This window comes from Monodelphis domestica, chromosome 1 (assembly GCF_027887165.1).
Source record: "Monodelphis domestica isolate mMonDom1 chromosome 1, mMonDom1.pri, whole genome shotgun sequence".
In the NCBI taxonomy this organism is placed as follows: domain Eukaryota; kingdom Metazoa; phylum Chordata; class Mammalia; order Didelphimorphia; family Didelphidae; genus Monodelphis; species Monodelphis domestica.
The window spans coordinates 210439700-210464686 of NC_077227.1; the positions used below are offsets into that span (position 1 = coordinate 210439700).

Sequence of the window (24987 nt, forward strand, 5' to 3'; positions counted from 1 at the left end):
TTTTCTATATCATGTCCCCTAAGAGTGGGTCATGTTGATTGGGACTTTCCCATCTTAGGAATTTGAAGCATCTGTATCAAATTCAGAGTCCTGGGTAGGAGTTTAGGGGGTGGTGAGTCTCTTGGCCCTAGGGATCTGCTGAAACCTCCAGCCCTGTGGATCTTCCAGAAGTCGAACTTGTTTTTCTCCGAAGACTGGATGGGCAGGCTACAACAGGGACAGTTACCTGAAAGGATTTGCCTCCTTTGTGCCTGTCTGAATATCTACAGAGAATAAAGAAATAGCAAGGTGGCTTCCACTCTGCCAGCCTACTTTGGGAACAAAGATAATCTTCCTTTTGTTTTTAGAGTTTGGGAGCTGATCCACCTGAAAATCGATAGGCAGCAAGCCTGACCAATAACTGTGGAGGACACCAACCAACACTTTGCTCTTTCACTAGTCTGGAGGAAGAAAATAATGGCATTTAGAGGAGATAGAAGATATATAAGTGATGGAACAGTTGGTTATACATTATAGATTGTAATAAATGAAAATATCGAGTGCATTTTAAGTGATTAATGTATGAAAACTGCCTTCACCTACTGTGCATTAATCAAGAAAAAATGCACACTTTCCATAGCAGTTAATGTTGCAGGCCCATTATTCAGCTCTGATAATGTGCATAATAATGCTTAGTATGACAATGAGTTGGGGTAGCTGAGAATTTAGGATGGTTGCAAGTTTGGTGTAGTATTTGGATTAGCATCTTAGCCTGCGCCTTGTCAGCCATGTTGGTACACAAGCAATTTACACATATATGTACACCTATGTGTTTATACACATAGGTGTATATATATGTTTTTTTTTTGAACTAGCCAAAAAATATCTAGCCATAGCCTCTTATTTTTTTTTTAATCAAATGATCAAGGTACCTGCTTAAACAAATACTACCAGCACTCATTAGTCAGGATGGTTACATGTAAAAGAAATGATGCCAGATAGTAACAAATCCAAGAGAAGTTTATTATGAAAATGGCACCTGCGGATGAAAAAATTAAGTTACATAAAGACAACCATGTATGTGACATGTATGAGGATCTACAAAAGTATAAAAAGAACCCTGTTGTAAATGAAGTATGTACATTTCTGATTTGCAGCATTATCAATGGTCAATGAAAAAAATGTCTTAAAATAAGCCAGGCACTCAAGAAGTTAGATTCGGTTAGCTTAACACAAAATAAATGTACCATAGCTGTCGCTTTTTAACATTTTAATTTTTTTTTATATCGTAGAGTTGGTAACACCGCTAAGATTTATACGAACAGAATATCCCTTTCCCCATTATTCAGCTACTTGGCACCAGTCTCCTCATAAAAGATTTCATATATTTGTACAAGAAATAGTTAAAAACACAGACACAGTCTTCACAGGTAATGAAGTTTTTTTTTTTTTCATTTTGTAATTTTAAACACTATGGATTTAGACAGCAGCTGTGATTATCTGTTAGTTTAAATCACCAGAAATCATTTTGACACAACACAGAAACATTTATAAAAAAAAAACAAAAACAAAACAACAGCTGTCTAGCTGTTCTTTGTAGCTGATAGGTGCATTCCTTTGATTGTTCAATAGCTAGAGTAGAGCTTTCCAAAATTAAACTTTAAATTTCTCAATCAGCTTTCTTGGCGTTTTAAACCTACTTTAATCCTTCAAATATAACCTTTATAAGCTCATCATGAAAATTGGTGGCATCCAATTCAATTTTTTTTTTTTTTGCTATTATTCCACTGTGGGTTAGGTCTAATACCTCCAGTCCAAAGCTACAAGAGGAACTGGCATAACCCAGTAACATTTAGAGGACAGCTGAGTTACTAGATTAGCATTTGCACACATAAGCAAATATACATGACAATCCTAAGCTCAGTTTCCCTTTTTTTTTTAATTAACAGTGTTGGTTGACCTTTGAAAGAATATTCTACCTCACTGGTAATTATTCTATATATTGCTCCATCGGTCAAGCTGGGAGAAAACCAAAGAAAAGCACCCTCTGCTTACATTTAGAGCACAAGGGACTCTGGGAATGTTAACAACTGAGGCTATATGGCATCAATTTGTTTAATATATCTGAGCATAACTCTTCAGTGCATTGCATTGCACACTTGAAGAGTAAGTCATACCCAGAATTCCTCTGTGGGAAAAAATGGCTCCATTAACCTTGAGCTAGTTAAGAGTCTTTTTATCTCTGAGAATGAAAAGGAGGTGGGGAGGTCTGGAGGAAGTAAGGAGGGAGAGAAAAGGGGAGACGAAAGAGGAGGAGAAAGAAAGGAGAGGTGGGAGAATATACAAGAGCAAAGCAACAGCAGAAATGAAGAAAGGTATACAGACAGTGGAAGCAGCATAAGGTGACGTTACAGAGGAAGGCCACCACACAAAAAACCACTAACCCCCAAGAATCACTGGTTCACTAGGACTGCAGGAATGGGACTTTACCACTCCAGACTAGAGATAAAGCACAGAGAAGACAAAGGACAAAACAACTACATTAGCTTAGTATATACTGCATATAGTAACACACATTGAAACTGCAATGGGACTGACAGCCAAGGACACGTACACATTGTACACATTACAGTTCTCACATCTGTTATTAGATGCCTTAACAAACAGCTGCCAAAGATGGAGTGGAAGAAGAATTTATACTTGACAGTCATTTGGAGTGTTTGACACTACACCGTGATTTCTGGCAACAAAGACAAAATAGGAGATTTCTTTTCTTTTACTTAATGTGCAGTTTTCAGTTGTAGTTATCTATTTGAAGCTTATTAACCCATTCTTTAGTTTTGAAAACATATCTGTTTCGACACTAGAAAGAAGAGAACCAAAAAAAAAAAGTCTGCAAAACCAAATCAACCCTCCCCAAAATACAACCTTCCCTCTATAGCAACAAATGAAAAAAAAATTAAATGTTAAATATTTTTCTTCCTTTTTTACTCCAACGTGTTATCTGAAGTTGTAAAATTAGCCTCAGTTAGACTGAGAAAAAAAGGAAAAGAGAACAACGGAACACAGTATGCACCTAAAACTGCTCCTCAAGTCAGTTTAATTGAGTTTTCTGAAAGCGCTTTTTAAAAAAGGCTTTACTGACCCATTAAATTTAATGTGAGGCTATGTTTGTTAGTTGGGAGGTAAAAAATTTAAGTCCTGCAGCAAATGTTAATGAGGGCTTTGTCTTAACTAACCAAGGAGACTGCAGCAACTGACTACAGACCAGGACAGAACACATGCCTTTCCAAAACCCAGCCCACCGAGCTGCATTTTGTATGAAGACGTTACAGATTAATAAATGATAGCACCATGGTTTTAGAAATTAAGTTAATGTTTCAGTAATTAACATTTAGTCCAACTTTTTTTTAAACATTCTAGTCACAGGCCAGAAATTAAGTTTTTAAGAACCCAAATTATTTTTTATGTGCAAGTAAGAAAATCTTAACCATAAAAAGAGAATTAAATTCTGCATAAAATTCTAAAATACTATCCCCTATTTTTAAAGGAATTAGGAACAAAAACCCCATTTCATTTGACTTAGTCAAACAGGGCACATTGTTTATGCTTGTCTCTTTCAATCTTGATCACATCAAGATCTGGACGAAGGAAATAAACCAATGGTTGTCACTTTCGAAAATCTCTTTACCACAACACTGAGTATTCTATGGCAGAGGCATTCTCACATTAAAGGCATCTCAATGAAGATGCAAAGGAAAAAGAAAGAATAAAACAACACACACGCGCACACACACACATACACACACACACACACCTCAGAAGAAGACAAAAATGGCAGGCAACTGGTACTCTGACCCTCTGGAGGCAAAAAATAAAAAAAAATAAAAAATAAAAAATATCTTTACATTAAAGAATGTCAAGTTAACAAGAAAGGGTATGGAATGGGGGAACCCATCGCGTTTGAGAGAATAAGCTGACCTGCTGAAATTCAAAGTGCTAGAATTAAGGGTCTAAATTAAAACATAGTCTATGCCTCGAGAGTGTAACACTGGAAACACAGTAATGTGGTCATGTCTCAATCCTCTTTCCGCTCCAGAGTCTGTGTAGTGTGAATACCATTGCTGTACACAGGAAATGGAAGAGTGGAAAAAAGTCCCTCGGCTGTGGTGAACACGTTCCCTGCCGGCATTTGGGTCAGGCTGGCCCCGCTCACGGCACTCCCGAATGGTCCCGACATGTTGAGTCGGTGGACGTGGTGGTAGAGCATCTCCATCGGTGTTTTGGGATCCAGCCCGAAGCCGGGGCTGTTGACATCGACAAAGTTCACCGCGTGGGTGTTGGGGAGCAGGTTGCCTTGCATGGCTAAAGTAACCTCGGCGGGCGCGTAGCGGATCGTGCCAGTGGTGTAGACCCTCTGGGCGGCCGTGCTGGTAGCGGAGAGGGTGCCCGTGACCCTGTGGACCAGAGGCAGCACCACGTTGCCCGCCTGTAGCCTCTGCAGGGCCTCCAGGTCCCCAGTGTACAACAAAGAGTTGGAAGACGTGCTGGGACCACCCCCGCCGCCCCCACCGCCTCCGCTGCCCCCGACGCCTCCCCCGCCGCCGCCCCCGCCGGGGTGCTTGTCCCGGGGGGACGCGGACAGCGGGGGCGACAGGGGGTCGGAGGAGACGGGGGCCAAGGCCGAGTTGGATGAGGTGCTGAACTGAGTTTTGCGGCTGGCAGTGTTCTCGGTCCCCGGCGGGGTGAGGACAGAGTCTGGAATGGAGACATGTAAACTACTGCTGGCTTGGGGGGAAGGGAAGTGCTCGGAGTTGGGGGGCTTGGTCATACTGTAGGGCGATTCGTTCCTTGAGATTTCCCGGTTGGGCGGGTAATTCCAAATACTGCTATCGTTATCAAAATTGATAGGTTCTGAGATCTCAGTTTTGATTTTGAGCACTGAGGCACTGTTTGGTGACGAGAGCAGCTGCGGCGGGTCCACCAGCGCGCCGTCCAGCCCGTTTGGGCTCGAGGTGCTGGACAGCCGGCGGCGGCTCAGGCTACCCCCCTTCTGCTTTTTCCTCCTCTTCTTGCGCTTCTGGTGCTTGCTGGAAGACTGCGCGCTCGCCTCGCCCGCGCTGTCCGAGTCCTTGGCGCTGTCCGAAGTAAGCGACTCGCAGTTCTGCAGTCGCAGGTCCGTCTCACTCTCCACGTAGCGCTCCACCTTGATCTGCATGGAGCCCAGCGTGCCGAAGCTGTCCTCTGTGGCCTTCTGGGTTTCAAAGTCCGAGTTCTCGAAGCTGTCGTCGCTGTCCCGACTATCCTGATTACTGGAACTGTTGCCGTCGTCGTTACAGTTCATTTCGTTGTCCGACTGGTGGCCGGACTTCTTCCGGTCGGACTCCGGGTCTTCGCTGTTCTCGGATTGGTTCCCCTTCTCATCGGACTTGGAGTTTTCGTTGTCCTCTGGGAGGGAAGGGGAGGGGAAGGAAGGGGAGAAGAGGAGAGCGAGAACGTCAAAAGGGGCAGGAATCACCTACTTAACAAGGAACCCCCAAGTAAAAAACATCAAAACAAAACACCCCCCACCTTTTCTGGGGTACCCCTGGCCAGCTCTCACTGAAACCTGGTACTTGGAAGGAAGTGGGAGGGGTGGGATTACTAGCTGTATCTTCACTTTTTCCGTTAGTCTCAAAAGACTAGGTTTAGGAGACTCCTGGGAAAAGGCAGCCCCAGTGTATTAGAAATCCAGGCATTAGATTGCCAGTCCAATCCTGGCTCTGTGTGCCTGGGGGCAAGCCACTTAACCCCCTGGCCCTGGGTCTCTGCTTCTTACTACCTGTGTCACTGAGGGCAAATCCCTGGGACCTCCCTGGGCCTCAGTCACCTTATCTGTAAAATGAAGTCGGGCTGCATGACCTCTGAGGTCTCCTTCTAGTTTTAAATCGGGAAGATTTAAGGCTTGGGGCCTTCTCACAACCTCTGGCCGGGGAAAACCCTTTTTTTGCTATTAATGAACCAGAGCAGATTTAGGTTGGGAATCTAAGCTCAAATGGCTTCAGTGCTCATTTTTAAAGGCCTCTGTTATTTATATTTGCTTTTGCACTCAGCTCACATTTATCATCAAAGCAGTTCCTGACCTTTCACACTGAAACGTAGTTCTCAGGCAAAAGTCTTAGACTCCTTATGAATCAATTAGGCATCTACAACCTTTGGTAAGCAAGCATCCCATAGGGTCCTGTGCTGGCTTTCTCAAGCCACTTGGTTGCATTGTGAGCAAACTGGGAATAATGAGGCACAAGAAATAATGAGGGGCAGCAAGGTGGCTCTGGAGACAGAAGTGCAGGGCCTGGAGTCAATCCTTCCTCAGACACTAGCTGTGTGACCCTGGGCAAGTAGGTTGACCTTGTTTGCCTCAGTTTTCTCATTTGTAAAATGAGCTGGAGAAGGAAATGGCAAGCGACTCCAGTATCTTTGCCAAGAAAATCCCAAACGGGGTCATGAAGAATCAGAAATGTCTGAACAACAACTACACACATAGCGATCTGTTCATAGGGGTGTGTTTGTATGTGTCTGTGTCTTCTTGGACACAGCTAACATTACCCCCTACCCCCTCAAATGACAGTGTGACTTTAAAGGATTTCTTGAAAGGTTCAAGAAAGGACTCATTTCCATGCCTGCTTGGAGTGAAGTTGGCTCTTATGTTCAGAGGCAAGAATCAATATGTCTAGATGGCTGCCTATTGTTATATATATATTTTTTTAATTTAATGAAAAAAATTTTAAAAAATAATGAGTTTTATAGACATCTGCAAATCCCTCATTGTGAAAGATAGTAACCATTTCTAGAATATACGTTCTTCTTTCTTTCTTTCTTTCTTTCTTTCTTTCTTTCTTTCTTTCTTTCTTTCTTTCTTTCTTTCTTTCTTTCTTTCTTTCTTTCTTTCTTTCTTTCTTTCTTTCTTTCTTTCTTTCTTTCTTTCTTTCTTTCTTTCTTTCTTTCTTTCTTTCTTTCTTTCTTTCTTTCTTTCTTTCTTTCTTTCTTTCTTTCTCTCTCTCTCTCTCTCTCTCTCTCTCTCTCTCTCTCTCTCTTTCTTTCTTTCTTAACCATTATCTTCCATTTTAGAATTAATACTGTGTATTGGTTCAAAGGCAGAACAGTGGTAAGGGCTAGGCAATGGGGTCAAGTGACTCACCCAGGGTCACATAGCTAGGAAGTGTCTGAGACCAGATTCAAACCCAGGACCTCCCATCTCTAGGCCTGGCTCTAAATACACTGAGCCACCCAGCTGTCCCCTAGAATGGACTTTCTTAAGAACTAAACTAATAAATAAACTGGTACCTGCCACACAAGACCTTTCCTGCCTTCTCCCTGTCCCTTAAAAAATTGCCTTATAATCATTTTGCATGTTATTATTTTGTGATTTCCTTATAATTCCATTTTTAGCTTTGTATCCTCAGCCTAAAACTAGCACAGTGCCTGGGCTTAAAAATGCTTGTGATTGATTGACTGAACAAAGCAAGTCATGCCTGAGTTTCCTTTAAATAACTTCTTTCTCCTGGCATACAGAAGGGAATTAATTATATAGATCTCGAATGCAGGACGAGTACTATTTTTGCTGTTGCTTCCGATTTTCTGGTGCTTTGGAGGTAAATTACTCTCATAGAATGGAAGCTCCCTGAGGGGAGATTTATGTCCCTGTTGCCCAACAAGGTGCCTGGTATCACGAAGGTACAGAACAAATGCTTGTTGGTTGCCTCATTGATCACTTTCACTTTGTCTCACTTGACCTAGTCCACCAACGATGAGATCGGTAGGACTGGCATTATTGTCTCCATATCTGGTTTCATGGGTTGTAACTATTTCAAATTTCTGGGAGGACAGGAGAGAGTCACAACACATGGAAGGCAGGTATGGACGGATTGTGATATGTGCTGTTAGAGGAAGCAGTCACATTGAAAAGGCAGCTGACCCATTCAGGTTGGGTCTCTTGCTGTTGCAAAAGATCCGTGGGCTTCCCAGGGTGGACATCTGGATCAATCCACCATTCAACCAATCAGTAGAGGTTGAGGAGGGATACTGTGATGACTGTGGAACCCTGCCTTCAAGATTACAGTGGAGACCATATGCTCATGTATGAGCACATAAAAATAAAAGGAAGGCATTAGCCAGCGGGGATGGAGTTGAGAGATCAGCAACATCCCCTGAAATGGAGCTGAATTTTGTAGAAAACTAAGCCATCTGGGAAGTAGAGATGAGGAAGGAGTCTCTGCTGTATGTGAGAAGCTCAGGCCATAGACTGAGTAAAGGAGAGCAGTGAATGTAACAGGGCTGGAAGGGTAGGTTGGAGGGAGAGGTTTTACTCTGGGTCCTCAAGGTTTTGTCTCCGGGCCCAAGAGATGGGCTTCTACTGATTTCTAGAAACAAGAGAGGGAATGATATAGTCAGACTTGTGCTTTTGGAAAATTCTTTTGGAAACTGTGAAGAGGATAGTTTGGAAAGGGGACAGATTTGAGGCTCTAAGGCCTGAATTAAGCCCCATTACTGTGTATGTTCTTAGTGTTTCCTAATGGTGGGGGGAGAGATAACATTGCTGAATGCCAGTCCAGAGAAGGTACCCTAAGAGAAATGTGGCACAGTGGACAGAGCACCTGGCTTGGAGGCTTTAGAGTTCAGATCCAGCCTCTGATACTTAATAGTGAACCTGGGCAAGACATTTAGCCTCTTTCGGTCTCAGTTTCCTCATCTATAAAATGGGGATGAAAATAGCACCTACTTTTTAGGATTGATGTGAGGATCATGAGAGAATGAATGTAAAGCACTTAGCACAATGCCTGGCACATAATAAATACTATATAAATGTCAGCTCCTATTATTGTTAGATGTCTTAGCATATCTAGGAGCCTCCAAAACAATGGGGAACTTCTATCCTATTCTCCTATTCCTATGGTGATGACAATAATATTAAGGAAGAGACTATACATATATGTGCCTGTTATTTATATATGTAAAATATATATGTGCAAACATATAAATGGTTACACACTTTAGTATGTATATATATGTGATTTGGGGGGAGCTAGGTGGTATAGTGAATAGAACACCAGGCTTAGATCAGGAAGACATCTTCTTGAGTTCAAATCTGGTTTTAGATACTTACTAGGTGGATGACCCTAGGCAAGTCACCTAACCCTATTTTCTTACCTACAAAATGAGCTGGAGGAAGATATAGCAAACCACTCCAGTATCTTTGCCAAGAAAACTCCAAATGGGGCCAAAGAGAGTCTGATAAGACTGAACAACAACAGTATTTTATTATTATTATATATGAGGCATCATAAAGAATTAGTATAGCATATACATATCTCATTATTATATATACAGCATAATTCCCATATATATACTTCAGATGGAGAAGATGGGAATTAGGCTTCTGTAGCCTCTCTATGTCTTTAGGACAGAGGAACTTTCTTCAGATATTTCCATCAAAGACACTCTGGAGTGATATACTTCAACATCTGCTCCTTCTGGGTGGGTCCAACTCTATCCACCATTTGGCATTTATTAAGCACCTACTATGTGTCAGGCACTGTCCTGAGAGCTTGGGATACAAAAGAAAGGCAATGATGGTCTCTGCCTACAAGGAACTCATAATCTAATTTCATAGGTGAGAAAATTGATAATGGGTGGGGGGAGTTAAGTGACTTGTTTATAATGATTCAAGCAGATGCCAAAAGTAGGATTTGCATACAGGATCTCTGACTTCAGAGCCAATGAGCCTTTTCTCATACCATAAGAAATGTGCTCTCCAAAAGGCATCTAACCTCTAAGCTAATATCTGCATGGTCTTTGAGGTTCTCAGCCAGGATTCAGAGGGAGATCAGTAGCCATTTTTAGGGCATTTGTATTTTATTATATCCAAGTGCCTGGAATTGGAAATGGGATCTTAAAAATCCATGACTTAATCTTACTAATGATGCATATCATGCCAGAGAAGACAAAATTAGAAGAATACTTGCTCCAACAGAATGAATTGGACTCATTGCTCTGGAAATAGGGAGAAAAACGAGGAATTGTCTTATTTTTATTTTGGAGCCCTCACTTCTGTCTTAGAATCAATACTAAGTATCACTTTCAACTTGTGAGATGTTAGACAAGTCAAATAACAACAATAATTGATGTTTACATTCAAATAATAATAATAATATAACTAACATTTATATAGTGCTTACTATATGCCAGGCACTGTGCTAAGCATTTTACAATTATTATCTCATTTGAGCTTCATAACAACCCTGGGAAGAAGGTGCTATTATTATTCCCATTTTGCAGATGAAGAAACAAAGGCAAATAGAGGTTAAGTGACCTGCCTGGAATCACAAAGCTAGTGTTTAAAGACAGATATAAACTGACACCAGGCTCAATGCTGTATCAGCTGTGCTATCTAGAGCTTGAAAAGTTTCTGATTTATATGATCATACTTGAACCTCATAACTCTTCCTGAATGGTAGGCATTACAATGTCCATTTTTATAGAAAATGGAGGCTTAGAGAGGTTACAAAAATTGCCTGTGGCCATGAACTCCTAAGTGTCAGAGATTGGGTTGGGATCCAGCACTCTTGCCACCAGGTCAGAGATTGGGTTGGGATCCAGCACTCTTGCCACCAGACCAAGGTCCACTGTAAAGTGAGAAGGCTGGGCTGTATGATTTTGAAGGTCCTTTCTAGATCTCCATCTATGATCCAATTGTCTTGTTTCCAGAGGAGAAATGGCTAGAGAAGAAACTGGAATCTTTGTCTTACCTGAATTGTCTTTAGAGTCTGATTCTGAATCGGAGGTCTCTGAGGATTCAGAAGTTTTCTCTGGCAGATGAGGAAGCTGTGCAATATCCATTGGAGTGTCCTTGTACTCTGGGTTACTGTGGAAAAGGACATTAGGGCTGAGTGCAAATAAACCAGTGATTTCCTTAAAAAATTACTCACTTTCCCACCCTGAACATCTGAAATGAAGGGTTTTAATAGAGAAATAAGAACACAAGATTATTTAGCTTTCCTTTGAAATTGTCACAGCATTTTTTGAAAGTTTAGTTTTTAGATGTGGCCCAGGGAGAAACATCCTAGTATTGCAAGTAGACAACTAAAAGCCACATGAATGCCACTAAAATCTTTTAATTCCTAAGAGATTTTTCTCTAGAGTAAACAATATATATCTTGTCTCACGTGTGTTACATGATAATGTATATATAACCTATATCGTATTGCCTGCCTTCTCAGAGAGGTGGGAGAGATTGGAGGGAGCAGAAAAAAAAGAATGAGAAATAGATTTTGGACAGATCTAATGTGGCAATTTGTTTCTCTTTGATAAGCATATTTGTTATAATTTATTACATATCTATAATAAATTACATGTATTATTGTTAGGTTACATATATTGTGTTATGTATTAAAAAATTGGGGTAGGCTAGGGGGCTCAGTGAATTAAGAGCTAGACCTAGAGGCAAGAGGTCCTGAGTTCCAATCTGAATTCAGACACTTCCTAGCTGTGTGACCCTGGGCAAGTCACTTAATTCCTATTGCCTAGCCCTTACCGCTCTCCTGTCTTGAAGCCAATACACAGTATTGATTCTAAGATGAAAGTTAAGGATTTAAAAATTTAAAAAATGGTAATTTTTTTAAAAAAAGAAGAAGAAACTCAGGAAACAGTAGAGTAACACTGGGAGAGAGATATAGCTAGGACTCCTAGTAAAGGATCCAAGGTAAGGAGAAGGGCAAGAAGTATTTAAAAGCAATTCTTCTCCATTTCAGTGTTTATGTTTCTTCTTACATTCCTCATGCTTCCAAAGCCTAAGAGCTCTTGTCATGGACCAGTGATGTTGTTGCTCACCTGTTCAAATGTCTAAAGCTATTTGAGGAAGAAAAAAAAATACCCCTCCAACCTTAACAATCTAACGCTATGACAGATGCACAGGTGTACCTTGGGATGCATGCATTATGGCTACCAAACTGTCAACACACCCATTACAATCACATTTTCATCTGTTCATGTGGTGCACACCTGTGGCTTGTTAGCTGGAAACCTGATTGCAGTGGGGATAAGCCCCAGTGCAAAAGTGGGCCTGGCAGATGAGCTCTGGCCCCATTTGCCAGGGGGAGAAAAAGAAAGTGCTTCATTTTTATTCTGTGTTGAGTTGTGAAACAGATTTCTTCCATCGAAAAGAGGCCATTTGATTCCTGTGAATCATTTCCCTTTTGGGAAACTTTTGGGGAAATTTCAGGGCAGACTTTACACTGTGAGAGACTATCATCACTCATATTCATATTGACTTTTATGTTCTTATTTTTTCTTTTTCTATTTCCATTTCTTTTTTAAATTTAAATTAATCTATTTGTTTGTTACATTAAAATAGCCAGTTAACTCCCTCCTTCCCTTCTTGCCCTTAGGGAAGGCATCATCAAAAAAAGGATAATGTATATATAAGACTAAGACTCTTTATCAGCTTCATTTTTTTCTTTTTATTGCTTGTATTTATATAGATATCACTATCACTCAATTCATATAGAGTTTTATTGTTTCCAAAGCTTTTCATATTATTCTCATAGTAACCCTATGAGGTAGTCAGGGAAGATATTATTATACCCATTTTATAGATGAAGAAACTCAACTTTAGCTAAGTGGCCTGCTCAAGGTCTTCTTGTTCAGTTGGGTTCAATTTTTTGTGATCTTATTTGTTTGTTTGTTTGTTTGTTTTTGGCAAAAATACTGCAGTGGTTTGCCATTTCCTTCTCCAGCTCATTTTACAGATGAGGAAACTGAGGCAAGCAGGGTTAAGTGATTTGCCTAGGATCACATAGCTAGGAGGTATCCGAGGCCACATTTGAACTCAGGAAGATGAGTCTTCCTGACTCCAGGCCTGGCCCTCTATCCACTGTGCCACCTGGCTACAAAAGGTCACACAGCTAATAAGCCACAGAACCAGGACTTGAACCCAATTCTTGGATTTCTCTGCTTATTTACCCTGTTCCCTTCAATGGCTAGGTGAGTAGATAGGACCTCCTTGGTAAAAATCTGTTGATCAATTCAGTGAGCTCTATTAATTGTACCTTTCCTTTGAGTTAGGAAAGAAGCTATTCTTTCTTCATTCATTCAACCAATATTTACAGTGCCTACTGTATCCAAGACACTGTGTTAGGCTAGTAAAGTAAATGAAAAAATAAATGGAAAATTAATCCCAAATTTGAAGGTGCTTCTCATCTAGGGTTGCAAACATCCCTGGAGAAGGGAGGGAAGATGGGCATCAATCTGCCTCTCAGTCGTTCAGCCCTTTGTATGACTTGCTTTCCTCATATGCTTTCATTCTAATAATTAATTGAGATCATTAGGTGAGGGAATGGATTCAATGGCCTCTAAAGTCTTTCCCACTCATAGGGTTCCATGAGTCAATAACCATTAGCTGCCTTGAGAGAACAGGATTTTGATGGGGTCAGGTAGATCCTCATTTCTCTATCTGTGCTAATGTCCAGGCAATTGGAACTAATAGACTGTTCCTGGATGGCATCCCATGCTTTCTTGCCTACTTGCCATTGTTCATGTTGTCTCCTATAGCTAGACGGTAAGCTCCTAGAGGGCAGGGACTGTTTTCACATTGGCCTTTGTCTCCCTAGCACCTAGCACAGTGCCTCTTTTAATGAATGCTTGCACTTGTATATATTTGTTTTCATTCCTCTTTTTCTCTCTCCAATAGACTATGCTGCCATTTAGAGCTCCTGGAGGGTCAGGATTTGCCTTATTCATCTTTGCATTCTTCTCAGTGGCTCCTAGGTATGCCTTTCTTTAAAGTAGCAGACATTCTGTAAATACTCTTTGAATTGAATTGTGCTAGGACTAGCAGTAATGCTGTAAGATCTATTGCTTTGAACAGTGCTAACTGGTGAACTATAAAGACTGTGTATTGTTTGCTAAACCCCTGGCAACTTGGCTTGGTGCCACTGGCATCACTCAGTTCTGACTCAATGGAGATTCATGGGCTTTTGGCCACTTATCTCCCAACCTCCTTTTGCAGCTGCTTTTGACCTAGCTTTTAGGTACAGCTGGAAGAGTCCCTCCAAGCCTGCGATTGTAACCCTGGAGTCAGAAAGCTGGGGAATGTTATATCTATCACCTTTGTTGCCCACATTCTTTCCCTTCTCACTCTTCTTGGTCTGGGGGGAAAAACGTGTGGAAATCAAGAATGGGATTTCCCAATTAGCTTGCCCAGACCAAGTAAGATGACTTGGAACTTTCCTTCCCTTCTCTTTCTTTCTTACTTCTACTCATACCTCCAGTCTTTAGAACAGAAAAATCAGAAGACAAATTAAATAAGTTAAAATGAGATTGTATATGTATAATACATGTACATATACATACATGTTTACATATTACATATGGTATCTTGCAAACCTTAAAGGACTTAAAAGTTCTGGGCATTATTATTTAATAGTAGTAATAATTTTGGGCAGAGGGAGGGCAGGAGCTCAGAAACCTTGCAATATACTTCATAGGGAGGGTGAAAGGTGAAAAGACAGACACAACTTGGAAATAACAAGTCTTTTTATATTAGAACCCAGTGCTAGGTACTTTAATAATACCATAATATAATGTAATAATATGTTTTAGGGCTCAGTACTAGATACTGTGGGTCAGTTAGGTGGTACAATGGAAAGAATGCTGGGTCTGGAGTCAGGAAGACTCATCTTCCCAAGTTCAAATAGTGTCTCGGACACTTATTAACTGTGGGACCCTGGACAAGTCATTTATCCCTGGTTGCCTAAGTTCCTCATCTGTAAAATGAGCTAGAGAAAGCTCCAATATCTTTGCCAAGAAATCCCAAATGGGGTCACATAGAGTTGGACATGGCTGAAAAGCAACGCAATAACACAATAGGTAGGTACTGTGGGGGCAGAGACAATCTGGGTTCTATGGAAGCTCATAGTCTGAGATGGGAGAAAGGATAGACTTGACAAGGTATGTTGAGTGCTTGATAAATAGCTTAGATAAAGACCAAGATTGTAACTGGAAATTTAAAACTATTCCATAGGAGAATCAGTTAAAAGAAATGGAGAAAATTAGCCTAGAGAAGAGGAAGTACATGCTAATCAGTTTTTAGATTTCTACGGTAATTTTAAGAGGCAGAGGAAAGAAGACCCAAATTTGAATCTTTCCTCAGACACTTCTTAGTTTTGTGATTCCAGGAAAATCACCTCATCTCTCTTGATTTGTTTTCTCATCTGAAAAATGAGGGGGTTGGACTGATTGGTCTTTAAGGTCCTTTCCAACTCATACTCTATGAGCCTATGTGATTTTCTAAGTGTTTCAAGATCTATCCTGTGGAAAAAAGGCTAGGTTTGTTCTACCTGGCTTCAGAAGAAATTAGGAACAAATGAAGGAAATTATAAGAGGGCAGATTTCAAATTAAGAGAAGGAAGAATTTCCTAAAAATTAGACTTCTCCAAAAAATGCAATGGGTGGTTGGCTGCCTTAGGAATGAACGAATTCATGGGGGTTCTAGGAAGACACAGAGCTTGATGACTGCTTGTTGGGTCTCCTGTAGAGGGGATTCTTATTGAAACATGGTTCAGACTAGATGATCCCTGGAGTCCCTTGGATGTTTGAAGTTCTATAATTCTATCCTCAGAATAAGATCTGGGTATGGAAAATATGGGTAACTAGGTGGCACAGTGGATAAAGTACTGAGCCTGGAGTCAGGAAGACTCATCTTCTTGAATTCAAATCTGGCCATAGACACTTACTAGCTGTGTGAACCTGGGCAAGTCATTTAACTTTGTTTGCCTTGGTTTTCTCACCTGTAAAATGAGCTGGAAATGGTAAACCACTCAAGCATCTTTGCAAAGAAAACCCCAGATGATGCCATAAAGAGGCAGACATGACTGAAAACAACTGAACTGAGTGGAAAAATAACTTGGAAGGATAGAATGGAATGAGAATCTCCTGATTCCCAAGAATTATATAAAAACCAACCAGACAGAATGGTTACTTCAGTTGTAGAAATCTGCCTTATCTAATTTCAGATGTGTCTCTTACATATTTCTAATAAATATCAGAAACCTATCAAATTAAGGATATGAAAGCCATTCAAAAAGTGTCATGGGATCATAGAGTTAGCGATAGAAAGGACATTCAAAAGACACTAAGCCCAACAACCTCATTTTAGAATGAATAAAATCATGGGTTCAGAGAATCTCAGTGACTTGCCCAGCATCATTACAGCTTGTTAATGTTCAAGGCAGAATTTGAATCCAAGTTCAGAATTTGACTCCAAGTGCAACACTCTATATTCACTATACCAGGATGGCTGTGTCTGAGCTCAGACATTTTTCCCTTTCCATAACATAGAAAATACATTGCATCTAGTGACAGCATTTCAAACTCACACTATTTTAGATATTTTCAAGTGAATGTTACCTACCATAGTCTCCTGTCTATCATAATGCTTATAAACTGGAGACTTGTTGATTCCCAAGTTCATTTGGTCATATCACAAAGACAGAACAGCTCACATATATTGAAATAGGAAAAAAAAAACCCTACATTTCTCACACTCATAGCACTTTCCCCTGTTAGTGAAAGAGTTAAAATTACCTTCCAAGTAGAGGAAAAGAGGTAAAAAAAATCAAGATCTATGAGGATTCAGTAAGTGGCACACATTAAGGTCTTCATAAAAGTAATAATCATTAGTGTCTGATTGATTTGCTATTGACAGAGAGCAAATCCGTACCTTCTAGTCAGAGACATCTTAAACTACCTGAAAACAACTGGAGGGGTCAGTGAGCAGATGAGCTCCTTGACTCTTAGCTCCTTGACTCCAAATGGAGTCAAGTCAACTCCATTTGGCTGTCTTGAAGAAAAATGGGGCTCAATACTCACTGTCTAGAGTATCAGCCAAAGGGCAACAACTTCTGTTCGTGAGTTCTGCTGGAAGTCTCCCAAATCAGACTAGGAGCAGACTTCATTTTGTGGCTGTAGGCCAGGAGAAGCCTAAGGGCCATTTTAGGGGTAGCAGATGGGGTGCCTTTTGGATAGTTTCCAAGGGACCTGGCTCAAATAACCAGGTCAAAGAGTGTATTTGCTCCTGGGTATTAAGGCATTCCGCATAGCCTCTTGCTTGCCTGAATCCCAGGGGTGGTGCTGGAAAGGATTTTATTCCTTACTATTTGGCTAATATTTGTTTTTTACTTCACCCTGTCATTCACATAAATTTGAGGGCACAAATACATGTATGGCTTTGGGCAAATAATTTCACCTCTGTGGGCCTCAGTTCCTTATTTGTAAGATGAGGGGACAGGCCACATAAATAGCTTCTGTATTGTCTTCTAGCTCTTGACCTATCCTCAACTTGCCTTTCTGATGTATATATTTCTACTAATTTGTAAGATGTTTCCACCTTAAACTCCTTTTCCCTAAATATAATATAAACATTTTCCCAATTAATGTAATAATTTTAAATATTAATTTTCTAAAAAATTGAGTTCCAAATTTTCCCTGGGACAGTAGGCAATTGTTCTAAGTTATATTTGTATATATATTTGTGTATTAGTCATGTTGTTTCCATCTTAATCTCACCAAGTGCAAAACTGAACTCTGATCATCTTCCTTCCAGAGCTTCCTGGTACCCATCTTCTAACAGTTACTAACAGCAGAGTATATTTGTAGCATTCTTGCATGAACTAACTCATGGACATTTTTGCCTTTTCCCTACATCTCTTTGTGGTTGGGTTTTGTTTTCTTTGAGGCTAGTTACCTGACTTCTAGTGCTACTTTAATGAGGCTTTTGTCTGTGGGGTCCCTCCCAGTTTTTAATCTATAATTCTATGAAATAATAGAGGCAGAAAGTGTTTTGCTAAAAGCCTCATATGAATGTAAGACAACATAGTTACTTGTTTTTTAGACTATGTGAAGGTCTATAAAGTGGTTCCTTCACAATAATTCTCAGAAAAAAAGATTTTCCAAAATAAAAAAGTGATCAAAAGTAATATAAATAAACATAAATAATAAAGAGAGAGTGGAAAACAAAGAATGAAACAGATTTTTGGACATAGCTAGTGTCCAATTTTGTTTCTCTATAGGTAAATTTATTATAGTTTATTACATATTTATAACAAATTATATGTATTGTATTCTTGTTATATCTGTTATATTATATCATATATATATACAAATAAAAATAAATCAGAGGCAGCTGGGTGGCTCAGTGGATAAAGAGCCAGGCCTCTAGAGGCAGGAGGTTCTGGGTTCAAATATGATCTCAGACACTTCCTAGCTGTGTGACCCTGGGCAGGTCACTTAGCCCCCATTGCCTAGCCCTTACTGCTCTTCTGCCTTAGAACCAACACACAGTATTGATTCTAAGATGGAAAGTAAGGATTTAAAAATAAATAAATAAACTAAATAAATGGCAACAACAACAACAACAGAAAGAGAACATTGAGCTTGGATTTGAAAAAAAAAAACAAAGTGAGAATTATTGTCTCCATTTTATAGATGAAGCAAGTGAGTCTCACTGTGACTTGCCCAAAGACATACAACTAGCCAGTACTGGCATTGAGACTCAAATTCAGGTCTTCCTCTTTCTACTATATAGAATATCTCCAAACTCAGGCACAATTTTATTGCAGCTATGGAAATGCCATTTAACTATAGAAGTCGCTAAAAGAATGCCTACCAAAAATCTCAAATGCCCTGGCCCCTATGCTCTGGGTTCAAAGGAGCTCGAGTTTAATGTGGAATAAAACAATATCCTCTGTCTCTTTCCTATCCGTTTTAAAAAAATTCAATTTCTGTGACCAACTACACATGTGCACCATATGTTTCTGGATGCGCATTTTTTGGTGGGGCTGCTCCATATGTGTTTTATGGCTTGCAAATACCCCTCTGTTCTCTCGTCTTGGGGAGATGATGAAGAGTAGAGGTGGGGAGGAACAAGAACTCAAAGCAATATCCCTATTAAAGGTGGCAGGACGGATGCAAACTTTTGTGGGAGTGACTGACTCCCCAGAGCCTGGTGATTGTGGGCAAGTGTTATTAGCCTGGCCTTTGGGGAGTGCCCTTTTGTTTCTGCTTGGCTCTGGGGCATCCACATGGGTCTTCAGGGACGAAGAACCCCTTCCCAGTGCCAGGATTTCGTATTCTTGGGCACGGACTCCTGCCAACAAGCCGGGGCTTGCATCTCATTAGCTCCCAGCCACGGCGTTCTGCATGGTTTACGGTCCCCTTCACTCAGGTAACGGGGATCGCGGGGGAAGTGACGGAAAAGATTGGAGGCTATACCTAAGAAGATAATTGACCCAGATGATGTTCTTCTCATTTGCATTCTTGGCGTTGATCGCGATGGTCGCGCTAGACTGTATCCAAATATAGCCTCCGTTCTTCTGCATCCAGCGGTAGTACTTAGTCACACACTGACCCTTATTGAGCACTGCAAAGAAAACAGAAAGAACAAAAGGCATTGTGTATTAACATCCCAATCCAATGACTTTCATCTCTGCAAAGCCCCCAAGTCCAGAGATGGAAGGCGCCACGCGAAGGCGAGAGGGGCCCCTCTGGATGCTTAATGTAGGATGCCATTAGTATGACAAATAAAATCAACAATTCACTGGAGCGTCGTCGGCTGGCTCAGGAGCTGTGGGTTACTACCATTTGTAGCAAGATTTTCTTCCATTTTTGGCAGCTCTGGTGTGGGAGGAAGAAGAAAAGGACTACAAATCTTTGGGGCTCAGAGAACACCTAATGCTGTGTGGACATTTTCAATGGGCTTGACGTCAAATTGTAAGAAAGGCAAATTTGTATGTGATTTATTCATGGCTCCTAGGTAGACCTCTTGGAGATTCTGGATATTTGAAAGGTTCAGGAGTGTGCTCTCCCTTTCTTTCTTTGATCATTTCTCCTCATTGCAAGCAATAGCAACCAGTGAGCTTATACATCTGTTTCTTTTGATCTTGTCAAACAGAATTTATAGTTCTCAGATGAACTAAATCTCCATTGGTCAGTAGGGGGAAAGTCTGGGGAGACTTTGCTTAATACTGGAACAAAATAAATCCACCCACGGAATCCGAAAGGAACTGTGGCCTAAGGGAGGCACAGAATTGACTTGGTTCGAGCCAAACAGAGTGACAGCTCTATACAGCCTCTGAAATATGGCCAAAAATGAAGGAACAAGTAAAAACAATCAGTAATGTGAAACGCTGGCCATTAAATACCCTCCTGAAAGGGAGCTTTAAAAATGCAGATGTTAAAAATGATACTTTAACCAAAATGTTGCCAAGTCGAAATTGATTTGATTTGTATCTGGGCCCTCCTGAGCTAGTAAAAGGAGAATGAGCAGTAAATCATGCCCTGGAATAAAGTGCTATAGATTGGAATGCTTTAAAAGGATGCCTGGAATGTGCAAAACCTGGGGGTTATTACTCAAATACATATTCGCTCTGCCTGTGCTCTCCGCAGCGGCCACCAAGGCATCGGCCACTAGAGGGCAGTGTGCATTCACCTACGTCTCCTGCTTTTGGCATGTCCTTGTCTCCGTCTGCTAAAATGAAAAACCTCTAACTGCTGTAATAAATTTGGCTAAATTAGCTGCTAAATGGTTATCTCAAGTAATATGTATTTGCATTAATCATCTTGCTCTAAACCAGAACAAGCCAGAGTCCTAAAGACGTAGTAAATTCATATTGTCCATTTAATTACGGCTAATAAGTGCTTCATATACAATAGTTTCATGAAGTACATTTTGATTTTTTTGAGGGGGTGGGGAAAAGAAAGAAGTCACTTTGGAAGAGAACAGCGTTCAGGGCCATAGAAGTTCTTACCATAAAACCAGGAGCCACTCTTCACAGCTCCTAAGATAACCAAATGTCAAAGCCTCAGAAATATTATGTTCATATGTAAATGAATGGTGCCTGACCTCACCCTCACACATATTCCTGTGAGCACATCCTGAACTCCAATAACTGTCCCTCCCTACTTTAACGGTCACAAAAAAAGGAAAAGAAAAAGGCAAAATCCTAAAAAGCATTTCATACGGTGAGGAGTTCCCCCATATCCTTTATTCGCTGATATTTTTAGTGACTTAAAGCAGGAATTGTCACAACAACAACAACAACAACAACAACAACAAGGAAAAGGAAAAGAAGAAGGCAAAATTCTAAAAAACATTTCAAATGGTGACCATTTCTCCCATAAACTTCTCTCACATCCTTTATTCACTGATGTTCTAAGTGGCTAAACCCAGGAATTGTTGCAACAACAACAACAAAACAAAAAGGAAAAGAAAAAGGCAAAATCCTGAAAGGCATTTCAAATGGTGACCATTTCTCCCATAAGCTTTCTTCCACATCCTTCATTCGCTGATATTTTTAGTGGCTTAAACCAGTTATTGTCACAAATACAACAACAACAGCAAAACAAGAAGGAAAAGGAAAAGGCAAAATCCTAAAAGGCATTTCAAATGGTGAAAAGTTCTCCCATAGCCGTTATTCACTGATGTTTCTAGTGGCTTAAACCAGGAATCATCACAAAAACCACAAAAAGGAAAAGAAAAGGCAAAATCCTAAAAAAAAAAATTTCAAATGGTGACCATTTCTCCCATATCCTTTATTTGCTGATATTTTTAGTGGCGTAAACCAGGAATTGTCACAAAAACAACAACAAAAACAAAAAGGAAAAGAAAAAGGCCCCATCCTAAATATGCTCTATCTCCTGAGATTTTCAGTGGCTCAAACCAGGCTGTTAGTCTGGATGAACCATGAGGATCTCCGTATTTCTTTTTCACATGCCATTCTAAGTTTCTGACATTCTGCATGCATGGCTTCACAAGCTCCGAAACTACATGGTTAAGCTGAAAGCAGGTAAAATACTACCCACTGACTATACAGCTTTTCTATCAAACCACTGTTGCATGCAACATGACATGATTTTATTCAAATCCTCTGAACTCTGTTAACAGTTAATATTTAGAGAGAGAGGGGAAAAAATGAGATAAAGGTCTTGTCCAAAGTTCTATGATCCTACCCTCTATTTCCACAGAGTAATAACATGGACCCTCAATCAATAGTGATGCTGTCTACTCAAGTCTGGAGCATGGAGTGATTTCAAGTGGCTGAGGTTCAGACACAAGAGGACTGCTTTTTGGAAGTTTCAAAGATGGAAGAAAGAGAAATGATGGGTGAACCCCAAACTGCCCCCAATTGGATGGAGAGCACTGGGGTATTCCACTGAACAATGAAGTCAAAAGAAGCCCATTGTGGTAGTTAGGCTGCTCAGTGGATATTGTGTTGGACTCAGGGAGTCCCGAGTTTGGATTCTGCCACAGAACCTTGGCTGTTGTGACTCTGGATAAGTCACTTAAGATCCCTTAGCCTTAGGTTCTTTCACCTGTCAAATGGTGATAATATTAGCACCTGCCTCACGGAGTTATTGTGAGATTCAAAAGAGATAACATGAAAAGTGTTTTACAAACAAATATATATAAATACATATATAGTGCGAAGTGCTATGTAAATGCATAATAGTTATTATTATAATGATAGTAATAATTAAAATGCTTCTTTTCCTCCTTGCTTATTCTCCCTTGGTTTCAGTTCTCTAATCTGGAATATGTAGATCTAGTTTAATGATTCCACAGGCATGAAATATTCAAGCATAAAAGTAAATTTAAAATCTGGAAGAGGATTCAGAAAATGTATACAAAAGTGACTCCTAGACCTTTTAATCACTTAAACTATTAAAGCTTAAAGCTGCACAAAGACTTTTGGGAATACTTGCTTTATCTCACAACAGTCCTGAGAAACAATGCTTTTGTTATCTACACTTGGCTGCTGAAGAAACCATTGCTGGAGAAAGGTTGTCAGATAGCAAGTGTTCAAAGCAGGGTTAGAACTCAAGTCTCCAAGTTTAAAAGTACAGCTAGGTGGCATAGTGGTTAGAGTGTTGAGCCTAGAGTTAGAAAGTTGTTGTTATTCAGGTATTTTTCAGACAGGTCCAACTCTTCATGACCCCATTTGCAGTTTTCTTGGCAAAGAAATGAGTGGTTTGCCATTTTCTTCTCTAGCTCATTTTACAGATGAGGAAACTGAACCAAACAGGGTTAATTAAGTGATTTGCCCAGGATCATATAGCTAGTTAATGTCTGAGGGCAGATTTGGAAACAGGAAGAAGAGTCTTCCTGACCCACACTCTAGCTATGTTAAAATCCAGTTTTTACTTCTTACTGTATGCCATTAGCCAAATCACTTAACCTCTATTTGCCTCAATTCCTTCAACTATAAAATGGGAATAAAAACAGCATCTTCCCAGGGTTGTAAGGATCAAAGGAGACAATGTTTGTAAAGCATCTAACACAATGCTTAGCACATAGTAGGTACTATGCAAATGCCAACTACTGCTATTACCACAATTAGTCTAAATTCCAATAACACTGTGCCTCTTTTATGGTACCTATCACATTGTGCCTTGTATCACAGTTGTTTCTTCTACTTTATTTTTCTTACAGTCCTAAACTATAAACTTCTTGATGGTACAGAAATTTTTCTTTTTTTCTTTCTTCCCTTCTTTCCTTCCTTCCTTCCTTCCTTCCTTCCTTCCTTCCTTCCTTCCTTCCTTCCTTCCTTCCTTCCTTCCTTCCTTCCTTCCTTCCTTCCTTCCTTCCTTCCTTTCTTTCTTTCTTTCTTTCTTTCTTTCTTTCTTTCTTTCTTTCTTTTCTTTCTTTCTTCTCTTTCTTTCTTTCTTTCTTTCTTTCTTTCTTTCTTTCTTTCTTTCTTTCTTTCTTTCTTTCTTTCTCTCCCTCTCTCTCTCTTCCTTCCTTCCTTCCTTCCTTCCTTCCTTCCTTCCTTCCTTCCTTCCTTCCTTCCTTCCTTCCTTCCTTCCTTCCTTCCTTCTTTCTTTCTTTCTCTCTTTCTTTCTTTCTTTCTTTCTTTCTTTCTTCTTTCTTTCCTTTCTTTCTTTCTTTCTTTCTTCTTTCTTTCTTTCTTTCTTTCTTCCTTCCTTCCTTCCTTCCTTCCTCCTTCCTTCCTTTCTTCTTTCTTTCTTTCTTTCTTTCTTTCTTTCTTTCTTTCTTTCTTTCTTTCTTTCTTTCTTTCTTTCTTTCTTTCTTTCTTTCTTTCTTCTTTCTTTCTTTCTTTCTCTCCCTCTCGTCTCTTCCTTCCTTCCTTCCTTCCTTCCTTCCTTCCTTCCTTCCTTCCTTCCTTCCTTCCTTCCTTCCTTCCTTCCTTCCTTCCTTCCTTCCTTCCTTCCTTCCTTCCTCTCTCTTTCTCTCTCTTTCTCTCTTTTTGTTATCCTTTTATTTTAAATTTTAAGATTCTTTTTTTGTGGCCAGATTATCATGACTTTATTTATTTTTATTTTTTGAAAATTTTATTTAGTCAATTTAGAACATTATTCCTTGGTTACAAGATCATATTCTTTCCCTCCCTCCCTCCCTCCCCTTGCCCCACCCCTTACTGAAGCCGACACATAAAATTTTAAAATTTTAAAAGCATTAGGAGCCACAAAATATGGTTCTTTTTTCTTTATATCTCTGCTCATAGATAACAGATGAGTAATCATCATTAGGTCCACTTAAAAACCCTATCAATCCCTACCCAAAACTTAATACATAGTATAAAACTGATAGAGTAGCTAAAACAAACATGGGGAAATGAAGTGATCATTCCACAAAAGAAGTCAGTTATCATCTCTGAGGTGATAGGCAAGTACCATGGATAGAGCATAGGATGTTGAGTCAGGAAGACCTGAATTCAAATTTTGCCTCAGACACTCATTAGTGTATGACCTTGGGCAAGTCATTCAACTTCTCAGTTTCCCCAACTGTAAAATGGACATAATAATAAAACTTGTCTAACAGGGTCATTTCAAGGATTGAATGAGATTTGATTTGTATGGTGCTTGTTACTTGGTAGGTACTTAATAAATTCTGGTTCCTTCCTCCCCTGTCCCTTTCCCCATCTTTCCAAATCAACAATTTCTCCCAGACCACTGGCACAC

General features: G+C 40.0%; 1 protein-coding gene across 6 annotated transcripts in view; it reads right to left on the reverse strand.

Moving 5' to 3' along the window:
- Window positions 1-981: 981 nt before the first annotated feature.
- NPAS3 (neuronal PAS domain protein 3) overlaps window positions 982-24987 on the reverse strand; it is a 1104268-nt gene continuing 1080262 nt past the window's right edge. For all 6 annotated transcript variants that reach the window (XM_007472507.2, XM_007472505.2, XM_056820400.1 and 3 more), the window contains 3 exons: window positions 19282-19429; window positions 10764-10879; window positions 982-5427 (listed from right to left, as the gene is read on the reverse strand). In XM_007472507.2, the coding sequence (XP_007472569.2) occupies window positions 4058-5427; window positions 10764-10879; window positions 19282-19429 (1634 nt within the window). In that variant the 3' untranslated portion in view covers window positions 982-4057. The remainder of the gene's footprint in view (window positions 5428-10763; window positions 10880-19281; window positions 19430-24987) is intronic.